Raw genomic sequence first — 23,007 nt, forward strand, 5'->3', positions numbered from 1 at the left:
CTAAACTTCCCATTTGTGTTAATTTAAGGAAATTCAAAGTTCTTATATATTCACCAATTTTGCAAAAAAAAAATGACAGTTAGTATAATTAACAATTGTGAAGATATTTTATTTGGTTCTTATCTTAAACATATGTTAAAAGAATTTTGTAATAAAATATCCCAAAAAAAGTAATCGAACATTCAAAAAGATAAAATTTTCTTAACACGCATGGATGGGTTTTTGTGTAGGCCTCACTCGTAGATTTACTGAGCTTATATATACATCAAAAGTGATGTTTTCATCCAATCATTCTTTAGCAATATATAAATAAATAAATAAATAAGATCGGTCCGGTTATAACTTTGGATTTCGCCTATGTACATTTATGCTAAATTACTTTTGCAGGCACCGTGTGAATGATGTTTACGATATCTTGAGTGCGCACACACATGGATGGAGATCAGGATTCATCCCACCACTATATTTTTGTATGTTAATTGAGTTCCATCGACTTGGAACCAAACCGAATCTTTCCCAGGATCAATCCTAGAACAATGTCAACCTTTAAGTAATATAACTGCCATTTCAAGAAAAACATAGCATGTAAATGATGTGCAGCATAGTGGTTAAAATATTGATGGATTTTCTGCTCTTCCCCCTTTTGGTAGTTATATTATTTTACCTAAAAAACAACTATCAAATCAATCCTGCTAAATACTTGAACGTGAGAAGAGGACTACTTAAAACCAGAACCAAGAAAAAATGTTCGGTGGCCTGAAAGCCCAGATCGGCCCGCCCGGATTGCTTGAAGTTTTGATGTCTTTGGGATCCCGGGCTAGGCCATCGGACCAAATTAAATTTTTATTTTGGGCTGGGCCAATCTTTCAGATTTCCTATACTTGAAGCCCAAATGTCATGGCCCGATCAGAAAAAATAGAGGGTTAACACCAACATAGAGTAATACACTTGTGCTACATTTATCTCCATTAATATTGATATTACAAAAAATTTCAAACAGACACATTGATATGATATTTATTTAAAGCTAATTTTCGAGACCCTTAATGAATCTATCATCTATTAACTTTCATATGATATCTTGCTAAATTTCTAATGCGGAAATGCACTCGATAGACAGTTAAACGATTGATTGGTATATGAGTGAATTTGAGGTTGGAAATTCCACATAAACGGGTTTTCTCATGTCCATTTGTGGAAACGAAATTCAAAGAAAATGAGTTGAGATTAGAAAATTTACTAATTTTGCTCTACAAGCTCCATTACATTTTTTAGATTTGCTAAAATCTTTAATTATGTCATAAGATTTTGGTAAATTTCTCATGAGCGTCCCAATTTAATTTTTTTTTTTGTGATACCAAAATCAATATGGAGTAAAAATTGAGATGAATGTATTGATCCGAGACTTTTTGTGATATGAAAATTAGTTTGGACAAATAAGGCGCCATTCCACCCCTTCGAAGTTTTCGGTAACATGAAAAATTAATTTGTGATTTTAAGTGGATTAAACAAAACAAAAGAAAAGAAGAAAATGCCCGAAACCTCATTTGCTCGTTCCTCTTCACTCAACAGTCGCTCCAGGGCGCTGCTTCTCTCTCTCTCTCTTTCTCTCTCCGCCGCCGCGCTTCCTCTCTCCCCTCGCCTCCCGTCCGTCGCTCGCCGGCCGTCGAGATCCGCCGCGAACGGCGCGACCGCTCGCGAGCCGGCGATCCTCCACGAGCTTCGGGCGGCCCACTATCAATCTCTCTCTCTCTCTCTTGTTTCGCCGGCAACACCACCTCCTCCTCCAAGTCCACGAGCTTCAGTACCAGTCACGATCATCAAAGTGAAGACGCATTCATCGTTCGTATGTAAAGGACCGATCTAGGCCAGGAGAAACACAGGATTCGCCGTTCCCCGAGGCGACGCGAGACGACCGGAACCGAGTAATAATGGCGTCCACTTCTCTCCTTCCTTCTCCCGGTAAGTTCTCTCTCTCTCTCTCTCTCTCTCTTCTCTCCTTCGCTCCTTCTCTCCTGCAACTAATTGGAGCATTTGGTGATTCTCGCATTCTATTAGTCTTTTCCAGCGCTCTAGAGTTTGGTCATGCCGTCTATTGGATCTTACCGTCGATGGAAGGATGCTATATTGGGCTGTCTGACCTAATTCACGAAGTGCGTGAATCGACGATATTTGCATTCGATATACTGTGGCAGTGAAGCTCAACGCATAACCGAATGTGGTTTTTCTGTCATAAAAACCAGGGTTTAGGAAAAAGTTGGGAACGTTAATTATTAATGGTAAATGTACGAAAGAGAGAGAAGAGGGTGTTGGGGATTCATAGATAGCTTTGTGTAAGTTTTTGTCTACTATACTTAATTCATACATAGCTTTGGATTTTCATAACCCGTGCAAAAATTGGATATACATTTGAAGGGGATGCTGGGTTATGATAGGTATGTACATCGGCGATATGGAAATAGGTCGAACCTAACTTTTAATTTTATTGAAGATAAAGGTGTTTGTAGTTTGCATGGTCGAATCGTTGTCGCATCCATAATTATATGTCCTCTTGTTGAATCGTGACGGCTTACTTCGATTTTGCCGCAGTCCCCAGGATAATTATACATATGAAACTCCATTGGATCCTTCAATAAACACGGGGTTATAAGTTGGTGTTGGTTGTCTTGTGTTGCCTCGGGGAATGGTGAATCTCGTGTTTCTTGGCTAGATAGGCCCTTTACATACAAATGATAAAAGCCTCTTTTCACTTTAATAATCGTGACTGTATACTGGAGTTGGTCGGTAAAATAGTTGTGACTTGTCCTGAAAGAGTTCTTGAATTTGAAGTATCAACAGCACCTGTGAAAGGAAAATTAAGTTTTTGGGGAAGAGTTTCTCAAGAACTTGGAGATTTTCTTCTTTGAAGAAGTCTGTTTACATTGTAGGTGCCAATTTTGAGGATCCTTCTATCATCTCCTCCTCTGTTTGTCTAGTAATCTATGCCTAAAAATATAACATGGAAGGAGACTTAAAATTGGATCAGGCAGAGCGCGTTGGAGGGAGTGGGTTTATTATTGTTTAGAGATGGTCATTAGGGACTCTTTGATGGACGTCATTAGTCTGTGGCATGTTAATTACAAAGGCACAAATCTTTGATCACTTTGATATTCTTAAATCATTCTTTTCCTTTGCTGATCATGGCTTTCAATGGACATCATCTTTTCCAATTTGTTATGCTATGAAAATCTTCAAGTTCAAGATAGTTTCAGGTCCTGATAATTGGCTTTTGTGTCATCTGGTGTTTCAGATGAAGTTTGCTACACTAGACACAGCTTCTCGACTGCTTCAACCTGTGGGGTATACAGTCATGCAGGGCCATCGGACTCTGATGTTTCCATAAAACTAAAGAAAAGGAGGATATCTTTTTGTCCAAGTTCCTTGTCAAATCGGCTTTTGGGTGAGAGAGAAATTCCTTTGCCTATTTTAGAGTTTTCCGACTATTTTATTGAACCTTGCCTGGAAGAACTAGCCACTCGGGAGTTTGAAGATCCTGGTTATTTGAGTCGAGTTCAGAATTTTACAGTAGGGAGGTTTGGTTATGGGTTCGTTAAGTTTTTAGGAGAGACAGATGTTAGAGGGTTGGATTTAAATGAAATTGTGAAGTTTGCAAGGCATGAACTAGTTGTGTATGGAGATGAAAGCTTGAAGCCTTCAGTTGGCCAAGGACTCAACAAAGCTGCTGAGGTTACTTTGGTTCTACAAATTGGATCACTTGATGAGGGCCGACTGGATGATATTGTCACAAGATTAAGACGGAGCACAGAAAGACAAGGTGCCAGCTTCATTTCATTTAATTCTACAAAACGTGCATGGAAATTCTTAGTTCAACATTTTAGTAGATTTGGTCTGAGTGAAGATGATGAGGAAGATATCGTTATGGATGATCCCCCAACCGTTCAAGATCCCGCAATGGAAATTGTTGGGGAGATTTCTGATGATGACGAGGAACCTCGAGTTAATCCAGTTGGGCCTGACCTTTCTCATTCTCTTCCTGCTCATCTTGGTCTTGACCCGGCAAAGATGAATGAAATGAGAATGTTGATGTTTCCTAACGATGAAGAGGAGCTTGAGTACATAAATGAGATACCTCCTGGAAAGTCATCCTTAAGCAAAGATTATGCGAGATCGTCCTTTCAGAACTCTGCCCAGAGGATGACTCATAAAGTGAGTCCTCCTGTGGCACGAAGGACACCATTACCTTTGCTGGAGTACAAACCTTGTACTGCTGACTCTAGCTCTCCAGGAGCCATTCTTTTGATGCAACAAAATAAGGATATGCCTTTGAAGGCAGCAAGAGTGGAAGGGTTTAAACTGGACACAACACGTGAGACCCCTTTAACTGGACACTATTCGGGGAATATTGTTGATGCTGGCCTTTTTATGGGTAGGTCATTCCGAGTTGGTTGGGGTCCAAATGGTGTCCTTGTCCACTCAGGTGCACCTGTAGGTAGCAAGGACTCACGGAGGGTTTTATCTTCTGTAATTCACATAGAAAAGGTTGCAATTGATAAAGCTGTTAGAGATGAGAGCAACAAAGTCAGGAAGGAGTTGGTTGAGTTGGCTTTTGATTCCACATTGAATTTCCATGAGTCATTAAATCACAAAACAAAAGAAGTCGAGGTTGGGTCTTTCAAACTCAAGCTTCAAAACTTGGTTTGCGACCGCTTAACACTGTCAGGAGTTTGCCGAAACTACATAGATATAGTTGAGAGACAGTTGGAGGTTTCTGGGTTGTCTTCATCTGCCAAAGTGATTTTGATGCACCAAGTGATGGTCTGGGAGTTGATAAAAGTTCTTTTTTCTGAAAGAGAGAATAATGGGCAGTCAAAATCAGTAGGTGCTGACAATGAGGAAGATGTGATGGAGGATATCAAAGATGGTTCACCCGAAGTTGACCCTGAAGCACTTCCTCTTATTCGAAGAGCAGAGTTCAGTTACTGGTTGCAAGAGTGTGTTTGCCACCGTGTACAGGCAGAAATAAGCTCAATAAGTGAGTCGAGTTATCTAGAGCATCTGTTCTTACTTTTGACTGGCCGACAGCTGGATGCTGCTGTGGAGCTGGCTGCTTCTAAAGGAGATGTAAGGTTGGCTTGTTTAATCAGCCAAGCAGGTGGTTCCCTAGTAAACCGTTCCGACATCTCTCGACAGCTTGATCTTTGGAGAACTAATGGATTGGACTTCAGTTTTATTGAGAAAGATAGAGTAAGAATTTTGGAATTGCTTGCTGGCAACATTGGTGGTGCCCTGCGTGATATTGGAATAGACTGGAAGAGATTTTTGGGGTTATTGATGTGGTACCAACTACCACCTGACTCCTCATTGCCCATTATATTTCAAACTTACAAGCAACTGCTCAATAATGGAAGAGCTCCTTATCCTGTCCCCGTGTATATTGATGAAGGAGTGGCAGGAGAGTCGGTGACTCAGACTAAGGAGGAACGGTTCGACTTCTCATATTATCTTATGCTTCTACATTGTAATCAAGATAATGAATTTGGCTTGTTGAAGAGAATGTTTAGCACGTTATCTTCGACGAATGATCCACTTGACTACCATATGATCTGGCATCAGCGTGCTTTACTTAAAGCAGTTGGAGCTTTCAGTGCAAATGATCTTTATGTTCTTGACATGGGACTTGTTTCACAGTTGCTCTCTCTGGGCCAATGTCACTGGGCCATCTATGTAGTCCTTCACATGCCTTATCAAGAGGACTATCCATTTCTACAGGCCACTGTAATTCGTGAAATTTTGTTTCAATACTGTGAAACATGGAGTTCAGAAAAGTCGCAACAGCAATTTATTGAAAAGTTGGGTGTCCCATTGGCTTGGTTGCATGAGGCAATGGTATGTCTCAATTCCTTGGTTCTGTTTTTTAACAATCTATCAATCTTAACTCATATGCCGAAACATTGTCAGACCTTAAGTTTCTGCTCATGCATTTAAATCTTTGGCACATGTTGATGTTACATTGTGATATGCAGGCAGTTTATTTTAACTACCATGGAGACATATTAAAATCTTTGGAGCACTTTCTTCAGTGTTCGAATTGGCCAAAAGCTCACTCTATCTTTGTGACTTCAGTTGCACATTCATTGTTTTTATCAGGTATGATTCCGCAAAACAGAGCATTCTCGATTCATGCTCTTATATGAGAACCTTAATCCTGGCCAATAATTTGGTGTGGAGTGGATGGTCTATAGAATACTCTAATTTAGCTCCAAAATTTTGAACAGTGTCATCTATGATTGTTACACGGAGCACAATACAGATGCTGCTTTGTATGCTATTGTCTTTATTGCATATATTTTTACAGGGGATAATGATGACAGCCTTCTGATGGTTTTCAGGAGTTGCATGTCTATATCTATGGATCAGTCATGTTGGATTGAAATGCTTCAAGTTTGTTTCCTGTGTGGAAGTGCATGATTTTAGAGATTCAAATTATATTCATTGATGAGCTTAGTTATTGCTCATCCAAGACCATTTTGTACAACTCAAAGAATTAGCTCATGTTTCATGTGGAGAGTTTTTGACAAGTCGTATTAGTTAATTTGCATGGATGGATTTCTTTCTGACATAATTGCATGATTTTATTTATGCAGCAAAGCATTCAGAAATATGGAGGTTGGCATCTTTGATGGAGGAACACAAGTCAGAAATTGAAAACTGGGACTTAGGCGCAGGGATTTACATATCATTTTATTCAAGAAAAAGTGCTTTGCTGGAAGATGATGATAGTTTGAATGGATCGGTAAGTTTGAGTTACTTTAAGTAGTTCTTATATAAATCTGCCAGTGTAATTGGATATCATTTCCTCATAAGTTGGTTTTGGACTGCATCATGATAAAAATCTGAATATATTTCAGTTTAATCTAGAAACATTTGAACATAGTTAAGTCTCGTAATGGGAAGCAGGGTGCTTGGTTTGACCTCTGTAATAGTGCAGATAAATTGATGTAGCAAATCATGTCTTGTGATGTTTTGATTTGTTGTGTACTCTTTGTGAAAGCTGTGCAGATTAGTATGGTCATCTTGCATGAGTTAGTAGTTGCCTCAACTGGAAAGAGCTCAATCGAATAGGTTTGCAAGATGAATGAGTATTGTATAGGTGTCAATTTTGGATGGTGTCATATTCCTTTTAAACTATTGGAAGAATGTTTCTTTCCCAAGAGGCGAAAGAAATTTTTTGCTGAGCCCTCCTCCTATTTGTTGGTAAAATCTGGTTTAGTTGAAATCTTTTATTGAACAAAACTTCTTGGGCTGTCCATAACCATGCTGAGAACAAAATGTGAGTGTTGAAAGGTGACTGCTCTGGCAAGATGAGGTAGAAAAACTGGGAACTGGATTTAGTTATTTTGTTTCCATCCTACATCAGATTTGGACAGGAATTGTTACCTTTAAATTTGAGTGGGATTTCTCTTAGATATGCTTGATCATGTTTCTCCATTTTATCGATCACTTAGTTTAGGCTCTGCTTAGGTAGCCCCATTCTCTTGTCATTCAGATCTCGAATCAATAAGCCTTCAAATTGAACAAAATTTTTCTTGTACACTATATTTTATATCCCTCGAGTGTTCAGGATTATATTGTTAGTTTGAATCCGTCTCATACTTAATTCCGCTTCTAGAAGTTGGTGAAATAACTTGCTGCATCTTGAATGTTCACTAGTTAGTACTTTTCCTTTTTATAAGAGGTACTAAAATCTTTATCTGCATATTGTTACAGGACTCGCTTGAGAGCAAAAATGCTGACTGCAAAAATTTCCTTGATCAATTAAATGAGTCATTGGCGGTTTGGGCGGGCAGATTACCTCTAGAAGCTAGGTATTTCCACTTGTTAATTCTGTCTTTCTGCTGCAAATTTTGATTGGTATATGTTAATGCAAGGTAGTTATAAGCTTTCATGGGTTACTTTTAACGTCTGGTACACGTTCATTCTTTGGCTGCAACTTGCAAACATCTCCCAACTTCAGTAACTCTAGTAATAATTACAGGTATTATTTTAGGTATACCTTTGCATGCAGAAAATGCTGTGGCAAAAGTTCCCTATCAAAAACTAATACTACATTGAGATTTTTTTATTATATATGATCCAACCCGGGAATTCTTGCAGAGTCAAGTGCTATTAACGAAAGTTTACTTTAAATTCATTTATAAAAAATAAATGTTCTATGTTGAAAATTTATTGTGTCCTTAAGACTTCCATCGTTGTAACATTGCAGAGTTGCATACTCAAAGATGGCCGAGGAGATCTCTAGTCTGCTTTTATCAGACCTATCTGAGGATCCAATGAGGGATCTTCAGCTAGGCTGCTTTAGAAATGTATGCAGTGCTCCGGTTCCTGAAGATGTTCGAGCGAGTCATTTGCAAGATGCAGTGGCCCTATACACTTGTTATCTGTCAGAGTTGGCTTCTTGAAATTGCTCTCTCGTTCTGGATAGACTTTTCAGCTTAGCTGAGTTGTTGTACATGTAAACAGGTCTTGGCTTTTAGCCATCTTCCAGTGTAAAATATTTGGAGAGAATCAGAGTGGGATGTGGAAGCAACTCGTTCTTTGTCGAGTGTGCGTTGTGGTGGCAACTTTCCTCTGTCATTAGGATTTGATTGCTGATAGATCGATCCCATTTGTACGAAAGGAAAGACTTTCTCGGTGGATTTAGATGGCATTGGCATTGGCATTTGGTGCCTGTGAACATGTGGAAGAAACACGACATGCAAGGAACCATGCAATTTCCTATCCAAGATCTATTCTATAGTGCACCTGACAAGAGCAAGCTATCTTCAATGTCATTGTGAATTTGCTTCGGTTGCACAGGCGGCATCGAGAGGCCGCTTTGCTCCCAGTTTCACGATTGCAGAAGCGGATTGGTCCTGCAGCATCCTGCTCATGCCCGTGAGCCAAATCTGGCCACGATCGTGGATCGGTCACTTGGTTCGTGCATGAACCAAGCAACTATTATGATCACCACTTTCACGTTCGAGTGATTCTTTGTTTCTGTTTATGGTGCTTTGGTCCGATCAGTATCGCTTAACTAAATTCATAGTAGAAGATTTAAAACACAGTTTCAGAATGGAGTCGGTCCAGTACCATCGCAGGAGATATTATCGGAATTAGCTCAATATTATTCCGATTTTATCTGTTTGTCATTATGTTATTACTTTTCAAAACAAAATCAAAATCAGTCTTTTCCTTTCAGGAAAAAAATAAAGATTTTATTACCCATTAATCTTGGGAGTCATTTAGGGGCTGCATGGAAACACTTCTATTCTTTTTTTGTTCTAGGGAACAGAAATAGAAAAAAGTGTTTCTGTTTCGGGGAACAGTTTTTAACCAGAAAGTTGCGTTTGGTAAACTTGTTCCAGGAATAAAAAATGAATAGAAATACGTTTGGTAAATTTTTATTCTTTTATTCTTTTAATTTTTTTTTTTTATTTTTATTTTTTTCTTCTAGCCATGGCGAGGCTCACCGCCCAGCCCATGGCGAGGCTCGGGCTCGCCCGGCCAAGGTGAGGCTCGGCCTTGCGGATTTGGGCGAGCCGAGCCTCGCCCGAGCCTCGCCCACGCCGGCGAGGCCGAGCTCGCCGGGCCAAGGCGAGGCTTGGCCTCGTCGGGTTGGCGACGCTCCGCAAGGTCGCCGACCCTTGACGGCGTCGCCGGCCATGGCCAAGGCGGCGGCCGACCAAAAAAAAAGAAGAAGAAAAGAGAAGAGAGAGAAGAAGTGTTTCTTCAAAATCGTTTTAAACAAAAAACAAGTTTTTGTTAAAAACAAAAAACACAATTTATGTTCTTGAACAGAAACAAGGAATAAAAACATGCAGGCCCTTATTTTTGTAAAATACATATTGCCACAAAATAAGAGCACAAATTAATTTAAAATGAAAACTCTTTTCGCAGCGAGACCCAAGTCGTTGGCTAAAATATCGATTTTCCATACGTGGAAGGCATAATTTTTGGGTAAAGCCAATTTCTTCATTTATTTAATACGAGCAGTATTATTATTATTATTTTTTTTAATTTTTGCTGGCAAAGATATCTATCGAAGTCCATAGATAAAAACCGCCCGCACGAGATGGTAGTCATGTAAAACCGAATCACCGATCGCCAGTTGTAGTAAACCCGACCTGACTATGCCCCGATCCGACCCGGAATTCGTACCGGCCCCACCACCGTCATCAACCTTTCATCTCCTTCGTTCTCCAGCTCCAAGCAACCTCAAAAAGCTCTCTCTCTCTCTCTCTCTCTTTTTCTCTCTCTGGAGAAAATATCTTTCTGTCTCTCAACTTTTTCTTCCCGGGGCTGCGAAGCGAAGGATGCGTCGCTCTTCAACGAAGAAGACGGGTCAACCCGCGTCGGCCGCCGCGTCCCTGAATTCTTCGGCCTCCGATCTCTTTCGCTCCGGTACGCCATCGCCTCCTCCTCCCCCGTTCACTACGTTCCGCGGCTTCGATTCCCTCGACCCGGTTCCCTCCGGAACGGACCGCCCCCCCTGGACCGGACCGCTCCTCGAACCGGGTCCACGCGCCGCGGCGGGGGTCGATCGGAACCCCGGCGTGTTTCCGATAGGCGTGCTCTTTTTAGGCGTGATTTTGGGTCGTTCGGGCGATTTTTGATCGGGCGGGAAATCATCGTCCCGAATGTTGTGGGAGTGCTTTGTGGATTGAATTTCGGTGATCGGAGTCAAAACCGAGACCTTTATTCTCGTAATGATGCTTGCGTAGCTAGCTACCGGCAATTTTGAAGAAAATGTTCCGCGCCGATCGAATTTAGTGTCGGTTTTTTTTTGTTTGAGCTCGCGGTTGAATCAGTGATGAAATTCGATTGTAGTGGCAGTAAGTGTGTGAATCTGATGTTTTCAGCTTCGAGTAAAGCGACTTCGAAAGAGCTGGAACGGATCGATCAGCTGTTCTACACGTTCGCAGATGGCTCCTCCGGTTTGATCGAGTGAGTGGCTTTAGTTCCTGTGTCCTTTCGATCTTGAAAAGAAAGTTAATAATCAGAGTCAGTGGATGTTCACGCTCCAAATGGGTATTTGACAATATCGGATTTGAACTGAACGATGGAGAGATTGTATAGAATTAACTAGTATCAAGATTGCACATTTCATTATGCTGCAGCACTCAATGGCGCTCACTTTCCTTGGAATTTGCTTGGACTTCATTTTAATCTTCTCATCATGCAAGTTGGAACTTTCATAGACATCATTATGCGATCTTCTAAGTACTTTGTGGCTTTTGTTACTTGAGCAGTTTCTTTATCTTTGATCGCCTTTTTCATTCGCATTTTCGTTTTCGGCATAGATGCAGTGCTTAAGGTTGTTGTAGGTTCATCTGGAGGATGGTGTAACGAATGCGATACCTTTGTGTAATTTCTTTCTCTTGGCTGCTGCTTTTCTCTTTATGTTTGTAATTTCTGCTCCTTCTTTACTTTGTTCCTGCCCCGGGAGTCATACAGTCATACTGCATAGATTTTCTCTTGATTCGTCTTATGAGTTATCTTGCTGCTTGAAATCACAATTCTGTCGTTTCTAGTAGTCTGTATGGTTTATGAACTTTGGCACTACAGTCATGTACCATTCAGGGTACAAGGATCAATATAATTAAATGACCTATGCATTACAGTTGTGTTAATGTCGCAGCTTCATGGGGTATGCCTAAGTGCCTGCATCGCAATTAAGTTTTAATAATTAGCAATTGACTGTATCTATTTTAAAAAATAGAAAGGCCCTTTTTCTTTAGTTTTAATAGGTTCTTGTTGATAGCAGAGATTGGGGCTGATAGATGTATAATCATTTTCATTTTTCATTTTTTTTTTTTTTTTTTTTTTTTGCTGGTGATAGTCGCTCTTGTTTTGCTTTGAATGTAACTGTTTTCTGTCCAGGATCATTTTCTCAAGTTGATGTCACATTTCTAAAGTACTTGGCATACTTTTAACAGCCCAGAAGGAATTGAGACTCTTTGTTCGGACATGGAAGTGGATCACACTGATGTTAGAATTTTAATGCTTGCTTGGTAAGCTATTTTCCACGACGCTTCTTAACTTCTGTATCTGCTTTTTGTTTGAAACTGATAAAGCATCTACATCAGGAAAATGCGAGCTGAAAGACAGGGTTACTTCACCTTGGTAAGAAACATATTTTGAATGACACTCTGTCCGAAACCGTTTAGTTGTTACACCTGTTTTTTAGTTGATGGGGCTTCCTTTTATGTGTAGGAGGACTAACCTATCATTTCTTTTTTGTAATTACTATTATCCTAGCAAGGAGTAGAAGGAAGTTTATTTTGGTGGTTTTTCAGAATATGGTCTAGTAATAATAGGAAGATTTCATGTTTTAATGAATATGGTATATTTTCTTAATTGCTTAGGATGCTTTATTTGATTGGGTATATCATATCACACATTCTCAGTTGCGCTCAAAGTTACAAGAGCACCCGTGTTATTTTTAAAACCTTCAGAGCAACACTTATGAGGCTACCAGGATGATTAAAAAGCAACAAATGTCAAGGTGCCCTAGATTAATTTTTTTTAGCCCAGATGTGCAGATAATTGATGATGCAGACACTAATAATCACCACACTTTACATAGTCAAATATTCAACCAACATGGAATCCTACGTGGCAGACCAAATAGGTGATGGAGATTGTTGATGCGCACCCCTATCAATCTCAGCTCCCTTGGACTAGAAGACAGTAATTTAAGCTACTAAGCTTTTGCTAACATTCTGATGAAGGCGCTTATGACTGACCAGCGCTGCAGAGTGATTTTGGAAATGAAAGGGATGTCCTTTAAATTTAGGGAAAACCAAGAGGTGGAACACTAGTGTACCCATTTAGTTTGGTATTTTTATCTGAGTTAGATGATGCTGGAGTTTGCCATTTTCTTTATGGTACCTTAGTTGATATGTGGAAAATTGTCTCTGTGCTTTATAAAGGCATGAGATCTGGTGACGCTTATCCTGATTTCCTTGCATGAATACTTCATGGAGGAAGTTTGTTTGATAGTTGAATTGATTCCATTTTGCAGGATGAGTGGCGTAGAGGGCTCAAATCATTGAGGGCTGATAATATCACTAAGTTGAAAAAGGCACTTCCAGAGTTAGAGAAAGAGGTGAGCTTCTTAGAGCAGTCTCTTAATGACTTCAAAGTGGGCATTGAGTGTTGTGTTATGATATATTGTAACATGCAATGGACTGATGGTTTGTGGTTTTGTTTTGATTCTAATTGGAAAAGGTGAGAAGGCCATCAAACTTTGTGGATTTCCATGCCTATTCATTCCGCTATTGTCTGACAGGTATGACAAAGGTATTTCTTTGGTTTTGTTATATTTGTAGAATTATAGGTCCATTCACATTTTCGAAAACTTACAGAGGAGAAACAGAAGAGTATTGACATAGAGAGCATATGTGAATTACTTGATCTAGTCCTTGGATCTCTGTATCGTGCTCAAGTGGATTACTTCATCGAGTATTTGAAGGTACAGTGTTGTTGATCATGTCTTCAATTGCTGTTTTCGAAATTTCTCAGAAGGTTTGATTGTCTTTGGTCGAATTATCCTATGGAGTGAAGGACATATATTATTGTAACATTGCCCCTCCAGGCCACAGTGTAGTGTCAAATCATGGACTGCTGAAGCAAAGCTAAGCTAGTGATAAGAATTTATTCTCTCATGGGGCTGCACACAAAATCTGTTAACTCAATTTGTCAGATGTTTGTTTTATTAGTACATGCATTTGGTCCTTCGAGGTGTTTTTCCCCAGTAATACTGATGAGACAACTTAAGGGCTTGTTTGTGAGGGTAGGTGCAAAAAACTACTTAATGATCCTCCTTTTTCTTCCAAAATTTGAAAATGAAAAAGAAAATGATAAGTTTTGGAAAACTATAAATACAGTAGATATCATTCTACATTTTGATGAGAGCCTCCAGATTTGTAGAATGTAAAAAGTAGAAGTCAACCTAAACCAACCTGAAGCTTTTAGTACTTTAGGAACCCGTGGTAATTTTGATAAGTGACAATGGGAACAGAAACATATAATTGAGAGTATCAAACAAATTGATATCTGAGATTATTTACCTGGGTTCTTGCTGTTGATGCAGGCTCAGACTGACTACAAGGTCATAAACATGGATCAGTGGATGGGTTTTCTGCGCTTTTGCAACGAGGTACTCCTCTTGTGGGCGTTTTCTACTGTTTCTTATGTTACGCCTCTCATGTTCTTTCTGTATGATGGTCGCTAGTCATGACAATGGGTGTGAAAATAACCAACACAGGACTTCAAGTGCAACAATTAGTTTGTGTCCTTTACTTTGATATAAGGAGTTTCACACTCTTGGCTGGGTTAGACCTTTTCATTGTGACAACTAAATGTGCTTGACAGGTTTACCTTCTGTGATCCTCTCTCTTTTGACAGATAAGCTTCCCTGATTTCAGCAATTATAATCCTGAACTTGCTTGGCCATTGATTTTAGACAATTTCGTTGAATGGATGAGAGAAAAGCAGGGCTGAAGCAAAAACATGTCGTCTGTTACCTGCTGTAAACGACATTCATTACTGAATTAGGTAACGCTTCAATAATCATCAATATAACTTTATGAATACTATTTACACTCTGGCTGTCATTTGATTGTGAATGTGTTCTGATTGTATGCAGGATTTCCATGAAAATGGACATTGAATTGCTTTCTTAGTTGCTCTTTTCCTTTGCTCTTTGGGTCTATCTTTTACCTGTAAACTATCTGGCAACCTCATTCTTCAGAATTCTGCTTTGTAGAATGTGACATATCTCCTTTTTCTATTTTGTCGTCAATTGAATGAATTGCTATTACCAGCCGATTGAGTGCATTCACTGGACTTGAACTGAGGTTGATGGTTGTCCAATCTGGTGTGATGATAAAGAATTACTCTGATGAAACTGTAATTAGCTTATATGAAAGATGTCACTTCTGGCCAGTCACTGGGGAGGATCTGAGTGACCTTTTTTCACCCATGTAATTAGTTTTGACAGGGGAGAGGAATGAAAATGGTGATATTTGCAAGTGAAGTGACTCGCAGTCAGCTTGTTTTACCTTAATCCATGTGTCTTACGGGAATCAGTTTTGCAAATGGAGCATGTTACTTCTTTTGCTAACAAATGGACAACTAGTACACGGAATTTCTTTGTTTGGTGATATGTTTTACATCAATGTCCTCCCAGAGTACGGTGATCGGTAGCATAATTGAACTGGAAACCCTTAAATTATGGTTTGGTTGCACATGTCCCTTTTTTATTCGAAAGCCTACCCTTAATCCATTTTCAAGAATGCTGTGGACTTGCACATCTTCAAGGGTCGTTTACATGACTGATAAGAGAAGAACTTATGCTGCATACCGTTAGTATTACTGGTCATTCGTGCCTGCACAACTGAAAAACGTGCACGTGGTCTGTAATTTTCAATTGGTTAAAGTTGTAGAGTTGTCAAAATTTTTGTGGAAAAATCGACAATCAACAGACACAACACCATTTAACTGGGTAAAGTTTGAAGCCCCTCCCCGTGTCTTCTGTCTCCGTTCTTTAGCTGCACATGATGTTTGCTGGTCACCTTCTTTGCTTTTAACTCTGTGTAAAACTTGGATTTCCATTTAAAAACAGACTTGAGAAAAGATTCTGAAGCTCTGCCATGTTTATAGCTCGATCTCTTTTTGTGGATCATAATTTAGCATCAGAAGTCCGGATCGGCAGCTTATTTCCCATTTTCGAAACACGATTGTCGCTAGCGCGAGGTTTTAAGGTGTACTGGGTGGAGTGTAGTAGCGCACGCCCTCCCTGTTCCTGGATCATGTGATTCTTCCTGTCGGCCTTCCGAATCCAATGATGTACCTCTCGGCGACCGTGGTGAGCTGGAGGCGTTAGCCAGTCTCTCTCAATTCTCACGGGTGATAGCGATGAAACTCGTTTGCTCCACCTTTAACCGGCACCTCTTTACCATTTCTAGGAAACCGAGGTGGATCTTTGCTTAGACAGGGTCGCTTCCGATGTCAGTCCGGGAGAAATTTGGGCACATGGCCATGTGATGGTGGCCCCTTTTTTCTCGAGGCAATGAGTAATTTGGTCAAAGCTTTATTTCAATCCCAAGTTTGAATTATCGAGCCAATCAGGCCCCACCGTTTCCTAACCCTTGCTCCAACCTTGACAAACATGTCCTGGGAAATTCGTACCCGGCGGATGGCACCAATTGACTCTCGAAATCTTAAGTTTGAATGAAGCAAATTGCCTCGTCGGATTTCTTACTTATGCTTTTCTTTTTGAACGACAGACCAACCTTTTCCACAAAGGAGGATCTTTTCAACCTCTTAACCAACCGCTTCATCAATTCCCGCTACGCAAATTTGGGGTAAAAGAACAGAGGAACCATAATGAATGGAAAGGAATGCAAATGGCAGCACCAGGCAATCATCAGTTGATAATTCAGGCATGTACAACTATGAGCTGCCTGCTCTTACAAAAAGTTGTTAGCGTCGTATGGTATGACACGGAAAGAATTTGATAAAGGAAAAGCCATTGAAATGGACTGCCCTCGCGTTGTATTCAGCAAGTTCAGCGGAGATGGCGATTGCTTGTGTTTCGGCATTTCGAGGAAGAAATTAACGAATCTCGTTTTTACGAGGGAGAACGAATGATCAACGGGGACGACGGAGGCTGCGTTCGTCTGCTTCTGCTTCTGCCACGAGTTGTCCCACTAGGAGACGAGGATGAAGAGTTAGATGAAGAGTTGGACGAACAAATTTTACTCGAGCCGTTCCTCAGTTTCATCTTCTCTCCGTCCGGAGTTTTGTCCTCCACTTTGTGATGCCGGACCTTGGTTGTATTTAGACTTGCTGGAAGAACGCAGTTACAAAGAAACCCTGCAAGAAAAAAAAAAAAAAAAACATGAGTAAGCAAGGACCATTGAAGCAGTACCACGAACTATAGCTGATCATTGGAGCCACAGAATTTCCATCATCAGTACAGCAAAAGTTTCTTCCAATAAAAGCTAGGTGCAGTGAAAAGAAGAAAAGCAAAGCAATGCGTCACTTTTCACTTTTTCTTTGCACCCCTCACTGCAGAATTTGACTGTGTAGGTGAGTTGGTCTGAAAAAAAAAAAAAAAAAAAGGTAAGTGAAATAGAGTTCTCACCAATTCTAGCTAGACGATTGACCCAATTAGGTATAGGATTTCCAGTGAGCTTAATGCAAGCATCATTGCAGAAATGGTTGCAGTTCTTGGTGATGAGATTATATGCATTTCCTCTGTAATCCTGAGCTAGATCCTCCATCACTGCCCTAACTTCTGCAGGACCCATATCCGTCTTCCCAATTAGTATCGTCTTCCTAAACGTGAACCCTTCACACTGTTTTGGCTCGCCTTCAAAGATCCCAGTCGATGGGTACTCATGAGCTCCAAAGGCATACTCGATCCCATGAACTGCAGGCTCAAAATTGCCAGAAAATTGAGCAAGGTTGGCACTTTCCAATTCCAGGAACAGAAATTCAAAAACCCATTTGAAAGCAAATACGAAAGAGCTTTGATGAATGAAGTTCAATGACTTTGAAAGGATGGCGACTGATGAAATCATAAATCAATGGACCCATGTATTTCCATCGCCATCAGACATGTGGCGGGCATTCATTTGCATTGATTTTTCAATTGGGTGTCCTAATCTAGCCTTTTCTTGAAAACCCAGTAGAAGAAACAGCAGGAGAAAAGGTCATACGATTCCAGCACGCTGGCATTTTATCACCTAGAATGGAGACTCAACACACCCAGAGCAAACTCCACGGCAGATGTCTAAAAGAGGTTTTTCCCACAAAGACCAAGTGATCCAAATTCAAAGCAGACCAGCTTAGATCTAAGTTTCAACAAAGAGGAAGCACCCTGAGGAGAGAGAGAGAGAGAGAGAGAGAGAGAGATTCAGCTTGGTAGGAACTGACCTTGAACGCCGGAATGGTAAACTCCAAGGCCGAGCCAGTAGGCGTAGCCATTGTAGGGCGTCAGATCATACACGTTAAGGTAGACCGGGACAGATCCTGAAACACAATCGCTTGTCGAACTCCCCCTGCACAACATCTTCTGATCTCACCCACCATTCAAAAATTCAAAAGACACGCCCATGATGACCCGGCCCCCATCATTCTCTTCAGAAAACGAAGGAGTCCAGCAACCGTCACTCTCTCAGTGGAAATAGCGACTGACCCTGCCGAAACGATACCAGATCATCCAATGCACAAATAACATTCCTCGACACGAATCATTAGCGCTTTTCGTTCGTTCTTCTTTATGGGCAAATTTTCAAATCTAGCAAGAGAATGAGAATCTTCTTTCCACGGGGATCCACCGGCGGCAGGTAGTGCCGCACCGGACTTTCCTTTCTGGACTTTAGCTCATATATAAAATCTGGGTTCCTAAATAATTGACCCCCTCATGAGTAAATATTACCTGGAATGGCTTATGATTTTTATATTGCTGTCTACATTCTTAGCTGTGTGGGGTCCATACATATAGATGTATATATATATTATTTTTTCAAATCTTGAGATTCGTGACGAAAAGCAAATGTAAGGTACACTCATTATGGTATGCAGTGGGTGGTGTCTTTAAAAAACTATTATTGCCATGATCTGTTAACATTTCAAAATTTCCAACATATAAAAGAATCGGGAGGAAAAGAGAATATGTAGAGTGAGGTTAGGTGCACGCTAAAAAGGAAGAGGACCACTTTGATTTGATTTGATTTGATTCATATTTTCCTTTTTTTAATTTATTTATATATACATGGTGGCGGATAGCAAGCAAGTCCTGTCATATGATTGAAGCACTCCAGCCTTTTACAAGCAGAATTTTGGGGCTTGTGCCAGAGAGAATGGGCTCAGATAAAAGCTCAAAACTGTACCAGTAAAACCACCTTTTTTAAAAAGCAAAGGTCATCAGTTACCTTCAATAGCATGGTTTAAGATTAAGTTAAGGGATGAGGAGTCAAAAGGCTACCCTTTAGGGTACAAAGCTTTTGCTAGTTTTTGACCTATTTCCTTTTCTTCAATATGACTGTACGGGGATTCTTTTACAAAGCTTTTGCTAGTCAGACAAAGTCCTTCAATCTGTGTAGCAAAAGATAAATGAGCTTCCTTTTACATTGCTCCTGCTGCATTTCAGTGTTCAAAATCACGGGATGGGATGCAAGCAAAGTATCTTCGTAGCCTCGTTCATCACAAATAAGGTGCATTTACAGCGTTTAAACATTTCCTTTAAGTTGTTTGGCATGGGGAAAATAATCAAAATTTTAGAATATTAATAATTTGAGACTTCGCTTCATAGCAGTAGGATAGAATGAACACAAATTTGATTGTGATACCAAATAATGCAAAACAATATTAATGCAGGAGAATGAGATACTAAGATTGAAGGTGGAGAGAACAGAACAAAAGATGAATGTTGAGAGAGAGAGAGGGGGGGGGGCAACAAAAATCGACTTAATGGATTGTTCAATTTTTGATTATGATGAGAAACCGACAACTTACAAGCTTGACCTTCCTACTATTATGACCTATATGTGGATTATTCTATTGAAATAAGTTTAAACAAAGTAGCCTAATCATCATCATATTATGGTAAAAGATAAACAACATTATCCTAAGGGGACATCATAAATTTATACAACAACACTTGCAATCAAACATAATTCCCTTTTTTAAGTGACTGGAAAGGCCTTAGGATTTGGGTCGTTCTTCACATGGCCTCTTAGTTTAAAAGAGAAATCAAGCCCAATTACCTAAAGGAGCCCAATACTATGTAAAAGCCCATTCCATCACCTTCAAATTTCAAAAGTCCAACACATGATAGCTTTTACTGTGACTTTTTTTTATCTTTTATTTGTTTCCTTCCGAAAATATCAGAAAAAATTATTCAAATTATTGTTTATCAATTCAGTCCTAAAGTATTTTACTTGCCAAACAAGTCAGTCTAATCGATTTTGGTCGAAAGTTGTTGATGCGAACATCAACGATGCTATGTAAGACGGGCGACGATAACGTTGGCAATTTTTATAATTTGCAATATTTTTTCTAATATTTTTTTCTTTTTTTCTTCTTTCATTTGCCCATGGCTAGCCACCAACCACTAGTAAGGGCGAACCCGATGAGGGTTGCCCTTACCTAGGCCAAACCTAAAGAGGGTCAACCTCGCCTAGGCTAGACTGGAGAGGGCTCCCTCACCTTCTAAAAATAGCCAAATTTGGCATGCTTGTACTTATTAGCAAACATACAAATTTTTTTTTTAAAATATAATTCAAAGATACAACTATAATTACTCGGCTTCTTGGAGCGGTTTTATCACAATAACAAATTGCCTTGAAACCTACTTAAATATGAATTCCCTAAGATATCAATTGAATTATTACAATTATCAGTTCCTACTTCAAAATATGAGAATGTCTTATATAAAGCTTGGAGTTTGTGAAAATATCAAAGCACTTTCATCATATAATATATATTGCAATAAAATAATATAATATTTTCTTGACATTTTCCCCATTTTGAATAGACATACCATTTCGAATGCATCCAAATAGTTTTGCATTGCTCCCGTTGCATTTCGATGTTCAAATCATGAGATTAGATGCACGCAGAGTATCTTCTTAGCCTCATACATCACAAATAAGATGCACCTACAGCATTTTTAAATTTCCAAAGTTCTTCGATGGGGAAATTGATCAAAATTTTACAATTTTGATAGTGTGAGGCTCCACTCCATAATGAGAGGATGAACATGAACTTGACTGTGATACCAATTAATGTAGAACAAACTTAATGCAGGAGAATGAGATATTAAGATTGACAGTGGAGAAAACAGAACAAAAGATGAATGTCAATAGACAGGCAACAGAAATCAACTTTATTGATTGTTCGATTTTTTATTATATGAGAAACCGACAACTTCCAAGCATGACCTTCCTACTATTCATGACCTATAGGTGGATTTTTCTATCAAAATAAGTGAAAAAAGTAGCATAATCATGATCATATTATGGTAAAAGATAAACAACATTATCCCAAGAGGACATCATATATTTATACGACTACGCTTACAATCAAACATAATTTCCTTTATTCAGTGACTTGACTGGCCCTAGGATTTGGTCGTGCTGTCTTACTTTAAGAGAGAAATCAAGCCCAATCACCTAAAAGAGCTCAATACTATGTAGAAGCCCATTTCACCACCTTCAAATTTTGAAAGGTCCAAAGCATGATAGCTTTTGCTGTGACTTTTTTATTTAGTATTTGTTTCCTTCTGAAAATATCAAAATTTGGCATGCTAAACATACCTTCTTCTTTTTTTAAATTTATTTATATATGTAACTAAGGGGTACGACTGTAATTACTCGACTTCCTGGAGCGGAATTATCATAGCAACACATTGCCTTGAAACCTACTTAAATATAAATTCCTTAAGAAATCAACCAAATCTACAACTATCGATTTCTAAGTAAAAAAAAAAATAGGAGAATGCCCTTACATATAGTTTGGAGTTTGCAAAAATATCAAAATGCTTTCATCATACAATTATATATCGCAATGATATGGTCTGATTTTTCGTGACTTTATCACCTTTAACATTATACATACTATTTTGAATACATCCTGATAGTTATAGTTTGCACTATAGAAAGGGATAATGTATTAAATAATACCATTGATTACACCGGCCTAACCACTAACACATGGCTTATCAAAGAAGAAACAAACATATATCAAACCGGAGTTATGGGTTATGTTCAAATAGTGTACAAAGACCAGAAGTAAAATGACTCTCATATTGGTGGACACCCAACTGGGCCATCCCCCGGACAAGTCACCACCATCATTGCAAGAGAGAGAGAGAGAGAGACAGAGACAGAGACAGAGACAGAGAGAGACAGAAAGAGAGAGAGCATATACATGTGACATATCACTGTTGAGTCATGATTACATCTCACCAAACCTTAGACTGCAATTTAGAAGGGGACATACATGCAGTCTATCTTAATCTAAAGTTTTACGAAGATTTTGCATCAAAGTTTAATGGAATAAGGACAAACTACTTGGCTATAATAATCACAGGATTTTCGGGGGGAAAGGAGAAGGAAAAGGCCTCGCTTTAATCAATCTCACACCTAATCTCAGCAAAATGATAGTTCCATTTTCTGACCAACAGGTCCATCTCCAAAATATTGTTTTTGGTGTTTCTTGATACTGGGGCAAAATCACATCTTTTCCTAGTTTTTCTATTGGGAAAAAGTGAGAAAAGACTGAGGCAGTCCAACACAAAACAATAGACAGCTCAACTTAAAAAGGGGTTACTTTGGTGAATATTCGCCACTTTCTGTAATCTCTTCCATATCCTCAAGACTTGAGTCTCACTCCACTCCATTAAAGTCCTTATCAAAGCGAGATTTTCCGATGTTATTAACTGCGATGATTAGAGGATTTTTCACTTCATTATGTGCTGATTCTATCAGATCTTGGAGCATTATGACTAATCTGGTCCATAGTTTGTGCACATCAGGTGGATTTGGCCCCACTATGAAGAGGGCCATGCTTGAAGATTTTCCTAGGTAACAAATCAAAATGATCAAGATTTCAAATCAACATTTTAAGAGCTATTATACCATCCGCCGACCGTGAAATCCAAAGTCTACCACCGGTTGAATAAATTAGGAAATTCAAACTAATTGATGAAATTGCGCATCGAATGTATATTATTGTGGCCAATTGTTCGTGAACAATGAATGATAATTTCTCTTCGTATTTAAAAGATAAATGAATTTCTTGACAAACTGCTTTTCAATTTTACTTTTATATATAATGAGCTTTCTTTAAAGAAGAACTTCTCTTCATGTCAGCTGTGGCAATATAAATATTTTACAATTGCTCCGCCAAGTTTAGTAAACTCTTAGCCCTTAAATCAATTATTTGTGAATT

General features: G+C 39.3%; 3 protein-coding genes across 3 annotated transcripts; 2 read left to right on the forward strand and 1 right to left on the reverse strand.

The window, feature by feature from the left end:
- The first annotated feature begins 1,547 nt into the window (after positions 1–1,547).
- On the forward strand, positions 1,548–8,801 carry LOC104450616 (nuclear pore complex protein NUP96). The gene is made up of 6 exons (XM_010065246.3): positions 1,548–1,962; positions 3,290–5,886; positions 6,024–6,147; positions 6,645–6,793; positions 7,768–7,865; positions 8,264–8,801. The coding sequence occupies exons 1-6, from the start codon at positions 1,932–1,934 to the stop codon at positions 8,457–8,459; spliced, it is 3,195 nt and encodes a 1,064-aa protein (XP_010063548.2). The 5' UTR covers positions 1,548–1,931; the 3' UTR covers positions 8,460–8,801.
- A 1,440-nt stretch (positions 8,802–10,241) lies between these two features.
- On the forward strand, positions 10,242–14,988 carry LOC104450617 (DCN1-like protein 4). Its single transcript, XM_010065248.2, has 10 exons — positions 10,242–10,440; positions 10,899–10,983; positions 11,976–12,050; positions 12,126–12,162; positions 13,064–13,147; positions 13,270–13,330; positions 13,407–13,513; positions 14,135–14,200; positions 14,449–14,598; positions 14,690–14,988. The coding sequence occupies exons 1-9, from the start codon at positions 10,353–10,355 to the stop codon at positions 14,542–14,544; spliced, it is 699 nt and encodes a 232-aa protein (XP_010063550.1). The 5' UTR covers positions 10,242–10,352; the 3' UTR covers positions 14,545–14,598; positions 14,690–14,988.
- Positions 14,989–16,432: 1,444 nt separating this feature from the next.
- On the reverse strand, positions 16,433–18,487 carry LOC104450618 (deSI-like protein At4g17486). The gene is made up of 3 exons (XM_010065251.3): positions 17,986–18,487; positions 17,192–17,479; positions 16,433–16,920 (listed from the first exon to the last, which is right to left on the reverse strand). The coding sequence occupies exons 1-3, from the start codon at positions 18,119–18,121 to the stop codon at positions 16,676–16,678; spliced, it is 669 nt and encodes a 222-aa protein (XP_010063553.1). The 5' UTR covers positions 18,122–18,487; the 3' UTR covers positions 16,433–16,675.
- Between the last annotated feature and the right edge of the window lie 4,520 nt (positions 18,488–23,007).

This window comes from Eucalyptus grandis, chromosome 6 (genome assembly GCF_016545825.1).
Source record: "Eucalyptus grandis isolate ANBG69807.140 chromosome 6, ASM1654582v1, whole genome shotgun sequence".
Lineage (NCBI taxonomy): Eukaryota > Viridiplantae > Streptophyta > Magnoliopsida > Myrtales > Myrtaceae > Eucalyptus > Eucalyptus grandis.

What these genes read in the sequence shown, in the direction of transcription:
- LOC104450616 (XM_010065246.3), top strand. Translation starts at nt 1,932, where the DNA reads ATGGCGTCCACTTCTCTCCTTCCTTCTCCCG. An exon ending in TTCTCTCCTTCCTTCTCCCG is followed by an intron (nt 1,963 to 3,289) that starts GTAAGTTCTCTC and finishes CTGGTGTTTCAG; the next exon opens with ATGAAGTTTGCTACACTAGA. An exon ending in ATGATAGTTTGAATGGATCG is followed by an intron (nt 6,794 to 7,767) that starts GTAAGTTTGAGT and finishes ATATTGTTACAG; the next exon opens with GACTCGCTTGAGAGCAAAAA.
- LOC104450617 (XM_010065248.2), top strand. Translation starts at nt 10,353, where the DNA reads ATGCGTCGCTCTTCAACGAAGAAGACGGGTCAACCCGCGTCGGCCGCC. An exon ending in GGCTCCTCCGGTTTGATCGA is followed by an intron (nt 10,984 to 11,975) that starts GTGAGTGGCTTT and finishes TACTTTTAACAG; the next exon opens with CCCAGAAGGAATTGAGACTC. An exon ending in TTCTGCGCTTTTGCAACGAG is followed by an intron (nt 14,201 to 14,448) that starts GTACTCCTCTTG and finishes CTCTTTTGACAG; the next exon opens with ATAAGCTTCCCTGATTTCAG.
- LOC104450618 (XM_010065251.3), bottom strand. Translation starts at nt 18,121, where the DNA reads ATGTTGTGCAGGGGGAGTTCGACAAGCGATTGTGTTTCAGGATCTGTC. An exon ending in TTACCATTCCGGCGTTCAAG is followed by an intron (nt 17,480 to 17,985) that starts GTCAGTTCCTAC and finishes TTGAGCCTGCAG; the next exon opens with TTCATGGGATCGAGTATGCC. An exon ending in CAATCGTCTAGCTAGAATTG is followed by an intron (nt 16,921 to 17,191) that starts GTGAGAACTCTA and finishes TTTTTCTTGCAG; the next exon opens with GGTTTCTTTGTAACTGCGTT.